This window comes from Sprattus sprattus (assembly GCF_963457725.1).
Source record: "Sprattus sprattus genome assembly, chromosome: 5".
Lineage (NCBI taxonomy): Eukaryota > Metazoa > Chordata > Actinopteri > Clupeiformes > Clupeidae > Sprattus > Sprattus sprattus.
The window spans coordinates 4,553,710-4,560,182 of NC_137924.1; the positions used below are offsets into that span (position 1 = coordinate 4,553,710).

The 6,473-nt window shown below is 40.4% G+C and overlaps 1 protein-coding gene across 1 annotated transcript in view; it reads left to right on the forward strand.

Annotated features, from left to right (window-relative positions):
• Positions 1-211: 211 nt before the first annotated feature.
• Positions 212-6,473, forward strand: part of LOC308365837 (E3 ubiquitin-protein ligase TRIM35-like) — a gene marked incomplete at its 3' end in the record, with an annotated part of 10,024 nt that continues 3,762 nt past the window's right edge. Inside the window, exons 1-5 of the mRNA XM_080839440.1 lie at positions 212-883; positions 1,751-1,837; positions 3,238-3,468; positions 5,080-5,102; positions 5,188-5,306. Of these exons, the coding sequence (XP_080695566.1) occupies positions 509-883; positions 1,751-1,837; positions 3,238-3,468; positions 5,080-5,102; positions 5,188-5,306 (835 nt within the window). The 5' untranslated portion in view covers positions 212-508. The remainder of the gene's footprint in view (positions 884-1,750; positions 1,838-3,237; positions 3,469-5,079; positions 5,103-5,187; positions 5,307-6,473) is intronic.

Genomic DNA, 6,473 nt, shown 5'->3' on the forward strand with positions numbered 1-6,473 from the left:
AGTTCTGCAGTACGAATGAGATCAGAACAACATTTCTGTGGATAGTGGAGGAAAAACACTGACATGTAGTTTTGACCAATCAGCTCCATGCTCTCCCAGACCCTCCCCCTGCCTCTCCTTTTTTGAAGGAGGAAGTAAAGCTCAGTGACAGGCGGCTGTCCTGTTCGGCATTACGAGTGCGTAAATTAACATTTGGGAAAGAAATACCACAACTACTTGTGTTTTGTTTTCAAAAACAAGTTGGAGAGGTTGACCTGCTAACAGATTGAAGAGTTACAAATTGAGATGCCTTAAAGACTGACTGGATTTTGACTTTTTGAAAATGAAAGTAAAGTTTTTCAACCAGCTGAAAGAACAGGGACGTGTGTAGTAGGCTGATCCTCGTGTTTGAAGACGGTTTTCAAACAAGAAGAAATCTTACTTCGTTAAATCTTAAAATACAGAGTTTGGAGACGACTCCAATTCTTTTTCTAACTCCGGTGAAAGTTTTGTGTGCGTGAAGGAGAGAATGGCAGCCAGGCTAGAAGAGGATCTTTCCTGTCCGGTGTGTTGTGATATCTTCAAGGATCCTGTTATTATGACATGTAGTCACAGCGTCTGTAAAGTCTGTCTGCAGCAGTTCTGGGAAACCAAAGGATCCAGAGAATGTCCAGTCTGCAGGAGAAAGTCATCAAAGGGTTGGCTACCCCCAAATCTGGCTTTAAAGAACCTGTGTGAGACTTACTTACAAGACTGGCAACACGCGTCTTGCCGTCTGCACAAAAGAAAACTTGAGTTCTTCTGTCAAGAGGATCAGCAGCTGGTGTGCCTGATGTGTCGAGGCTCAAAATTACACCAAGATCACAACATCCGTCCTATCAGTGAAGCAGCAATTAATGTAAAGGTAGGTTCTTTGGTCTAAATATGAAGCTTTACAGGTTCCTTCACCTTTACCCTTATATTCTCCCAGCCAACATTTTGTTTACACTCATGTCACACACTGTATGCTGTTTGTTTCTGAAATACTGCCAGTTTGCCACCATTACTGCTGTCCAGATAACGTCATGCTTTTATGTTCATGTGAGTTACATGCACGACTCAATGCGTGAATATGAAGGGGAGGCCACACAGTTTTTGCTAACAATAAAAGTACATTTATTAAATGATAAAGATTATTTAAAAAAATGAAGAGGGCAAAAGTGTGGTGCATATCAGAATGCAACGTCTGTCTAGAGGTATAACAAAACAAAAGACAACGGAGAATGAACATCCAAAAAGCGGGAAGACCAGAGCAGCCTTGACTGCCGGCTGGTCAGGGCTTTTGCCAATCAAGGATAGAACTGTCCCCAGAGACAGAGAGAGATTGGGAGAAGCAGGCAGAGATCAGGCCAATATTACAGGGTGTGAATGGACCTGCCAGGGTCATAACAATGTGTCTCACCTAGGAGTTTACTCCCCTCTGTTCCAGGATATCTCTCATGTGTATACATACATACTATGTCCTTAAGATTATGTGAACAGACAGGTGTTCATGTTAGGCTCAGACACAAACACAAACACAAACACTTGCATGCACTCACACACACACACACACAAACTCGCATGCACTCACACACACACTCGGCACAATTCTTCCAGTCTCGTTCACCTGACATTGAGTGTGTGAGTAACATAGGCCTGCTCAGGTCTGTAGCTATTATAATCTGGTAGTAGGGATAGAGCAGGCTACAGTACAGAAATACTCCACATTAAAGTCATCCATTCATTTCAGGAGGAACTCATGGTCAAACTGCGTGAGAAGCAGAAGGACTTTGAGAAGGCTAAAGAAACCTGTTACCAAACAGCTGAGTATATTAAGGTGAGTGTGATATGATGCCAGGTGTACTGTGATATCTCTATGAACTGTATATGGAACCCACACTCATTACTTTGTCTGAAGTCCCGGTTTTGTTTAGCATTTTTACACCAACTCCAATAACTAACATTATTTAGGTCACTAATTTCCACAAACAATTAACCTTAGTATTTAGAATCCACATGAATGTTAAATGCTAAAGCTTATGGTTTGTTCATGATGAGTAATAGAATATGTAGACTTTAATGACAACTGAATCATGTTAGTTAAAGCAGCAATACGGAGTTTTCTTCCAAAACTAGTAGGCTAACTACCTAAAAGGCATGCAAAAAACCTTGCAAACCCCACCATCATCTCAGCTGACACTGATAGACGCTTGCCAACACACTAACTGGTGTCTTTTGGCAGTTTAGCTGGAAAAGGCATGCATGTGAAAGCTTTTCTTCAATTTTTGCAGGGTGTAACAGCCCGTTACACACAACTACATAGGGCATATCCTGGATGGTTAGTGGGCAAGACACAGGAGTTTATCTGTCTTTCACATGATCATATGCTATCAAAATTAATTTGAGGATGGTACCAAAACTAGTTTTCATTAAAACCATACCTCAAAAAGTGTCAAATTGTTGTATAGTGTTACTTTAACATTAGGACAATATCAACTTCAACTTTAACCAACATTAGTGTAAGAAATACTCACTGCTGGAGTTAAATCTATATTGAATGTTACAGTAATAGAGGAGTTGATTACAGTCTTTAACTAGAGGAGTTGATTACAGTCTTTAACTAGTGGAGTTGATTACAGTCTTTAACTAGAGGAGTTAATTACTGTCTTTAACTAGTGGAGTTGATTACAGTCTTTAACTAGAGGAATTAATTACTGTCTTTAACTAGAGGAGTTGATTACAGTCAGGGCCGGTCTTTCCTACAGGCGAACTAGGAGGTTGCCTAGAGCGCCCCTCAGCAAAATTCTTTTAAAATCAATTATATACATATATATATATTTTTTTTTTTTTTGTGCCCCCTTCTATACCTCCAACCAATATTTTGACATAAAAAAATTAATCTAACATAAGGGTAAAATGATCCAAAAATTGAAAGAGGAAGGGGTACACCCATAGACATATATAGATCGGTATATACGGTATGTCTATGGGTATACCTCCTTGGTGTTGTCAGAACATGCTAGCACATGGCGTAAGTTTCAGAAAGCATGTGTAAAAAAAAAAAAAAATGATATATTAATTGCATTTCAAGGATTCAAATGTTTTATATACTTTGTAAGTGAGCTCACATTATGTTACTTTTATAATGTTAGTTGTCACGTGATGATTTCAGAATATTTAAAGTATGAAAGACACTATCTTGAAGTAATTAGGTTGATATGACTTGTTTTTACCCAGACTCAGGCCAAACACACAGAGAGGCAGATCCAGAAGGAGTTTTGGGACCTTCACCAGTTTCTACGAGATGAAGAGGCAACCAGGATAGCTGTACTGAGGGAGGAAGAGGAGCAGAAAAGTCAGATGATGAAAGAGAAGATTGAGAAGATGAGCAGAGATATCTCATCTCTTTCAGACAAAATCAGAGCCATAGAAAAGGAGATGGAAGCTGATGACATCACATTTCTAGAAGTAAGAGCCATCTACCGACCTTGTGTCTGTGTGTGTGTGTGTGTGTGTGTGTGTGTGTGTGTGTCTATATCTCTGTGTGTGTGTGAGTGTGTGTGTGTGTGTGTGTGTGTGTGTGTGTGTGTGTGTGTGTGTGTGTGTGTGTGTGTGTGTGTGTGTGTGTGTGTGGTGTATGTGTTTGTCTTTGATGTGACCTGCCAACCAGTGGTGGCTCCTGAAAAAATTCTCAGGGGGGGCAATTTTTTTTTGATAATGATTAAGGTGACCCATTCAGTAGGTTCATTAAGCAAGACAATTGTATCAATTTGCTGTTAGCTGGCAAAGCCAAACAATACCTTATTGTCCACTGGATGGCAGAACACAACAGAAAGATGTCCCCTCTAGCTACATACAGTAAGGTACAGGTGGAACATAGAAACATAGAAAATAACATAGTTGTAGTGAAAGTAGCATGCATGGAGTGAACATTCACACTGTGAAACCTATGAAAAGTGACGGTGGTATATTTAAGCAATATTGCACGAGTGGGAGTGGGGTAGGTAAGGGATAATCCCACGGGTGGTGTTTGGCCGTAGCCACCGAGGACGCAGGCTGAGTGGCGTAGGCAACAACACCCGTGGGATTATCCTTTACCTACCCCACTCCCATGAGTGCTATATTGCTTTTATAAAACAATTCTGCAGTCAACAAATTGACATTTCAACACGAAGTTATTGATTAAAAATTGTTTATTTCGCCATTGTTTCTCCGCAACAAAAAATTGTTCCATTGTCAACGTCTTGGTTTGGAATTTTAAGAACTTTGAATTAACGGTTATAATCAACGCGAATGTTTCATCGCGGAGTGATTTATTATTAGCTGTGAAAAGTCCCAAACTGTTGGTATGTTGACAAATAACCTATAGCATGAAACGTCTCTCGTCCAATCAGAAACAGCTAAATAGCGCGATAGAATCCAAATAACCAGGGGTGGTATTAAACAGACAACCTGCATTTCCCTAAACAAATCAAATACCAAATCAGCTGAACATCTTGGTTCAGATTGCAGGATCAGCAAGAGCTTTTACAATCTCTACAACATACCAAAGGTAGTGCAACCTAATCATCTTTAAATGTGAAGACAATTCCACACTTTCAACAATAACAAGTAACAGCGTGTTTGTGGAAATGTCACCTGAAAAGATGTCCTGAACTCAGCTGTTACTGACTTCCCAAATTACCTGTGGAGAAACTCAGCTCTGGCCAATCACCATCACTCATATTCAGCCACACTCAATCACACTCACTTACACTCAGACACACTCACACTCAGCCACAGTTGACTGAAGATGTGTTTATCTGGGTCTTCCTCTTCCAATGTCCTCTATGTGTAAAACTGCAACTGCATTAAAAAACTCTTGATGACATGTATCAGTTGCTGAAGGTTAGAGAGTGTGTGTGTATGTATGTATGTGTGTGTGTGTGGGGGGGGGGGGGGGGGGGGGGGGGGGGTTAGAGGAGATGAGGTGTGTAAGCTTACAGGGAAGTAGAGAGAGCATGAGTAAATAAAGGTTTATTATGCAACTTTTTCATACCAATCATATTGAAATAAATGTTTTCCTTCATCATTTCACAGAACTACAAGAGCACAGTGGAAAGGTGAGTGGTCTGCCTCCTGTCTCTCTCTTCTCTGTGGTTCTGAACCCAAACCCACAGCAGCACTGACTCCTGAATGTTATTCCAGAGCCCAGTGCACACTGCAGGACCCAGAGAGGGTTTCAGGAGCTCTGATCAATGTGGCAAAACACCTGGGCAACCTGAAGTTCAGAGTCTGGGAGAAGATGCAGGAGAATGTCCAATACAGTAAGTGTATACATCCCTTTCAAACACAAAACACACACACTCACATAGAGACAGACAGACAGATGGACGAATCGACGCAAGTATATTTATATTTCATACACAATTCAGGCAATTCAATGTGCTTTACATAAATAAGAGCAAAAAGAACCTCCAAAAGAAATCTAAAGAAAAGTGAAGAGTATTATTAAGGACGCTCCAGTGAACTGTTCTCCCAGTGAACTCTACCGCTCTCACATGTCGATAAACGGAGGATTTAGAATGATGGAGGGAAACGTCATTTTCTATTGCTATGGATGTGCCAGGGTGTGTGGTAATGCAGCCTGTTTTAATGCTTTGACAACAAGATACCGGTACACCTCACACATTACCTTTTTTCTCACCTTACTGTTTTGAAAAGACTTCAACGGGACTGTGTTCAACTCATTTCTGTTTTGGGAATAATGGGCCTCATTCTCGACAGCAGTTGGGAAGACTTTCCGAAGGATTTCAGAAGGAACTCCACTTCGGAAACATTTATGAAAACATTTGCATTCTCGTTATTTTTTTCTTCTGTGCTTTCTTCTGAACTTCAGACAACTTTCAGAACTCGAAATAGCAGTCGTAACTCTGCCGTAATCTTCTCAAATGCGATTCCACGGGCCATCTTGTGGTTATTTCAGGAATCGCGTTGAGGAATGACATTTGAAAAAACTCCGTATTACAGTAAAAGGGTTAACGGGCGAATTTGTGAGAACCCGTTGGTGATTGCATTCACGTCAACTCTACAGACATCCTCGGATTAAAATAATTATGATAATAATAAATACGAGAATATGTGTATCATTAACAATTACGTTTCACATTTATAGTCATAATTATACGAGGTAGTGTTTATTGTTACACTAGGTCTATATGGCTCGTAGCTTGACTGTTCTCTCCCTTGTACGTCACTTTGGACAAAGGCCGCGTCTGCTAAGAGACTGATTGTGAATGACATGAACACTGCAAATGTAAGTGAATAAATAAATAAACACTAAGCTCAATCTCTAAGAACTACGGCATGAATTTATTGCGATTTATACTACTACTGGTGGCCAGTCTTCACCCCTATGGTGGCCATTTCGAACGACAAGATGGACTACAATTTATACTCGTACTTGGGACCGGTCTTCACACCTATGGTGCCTA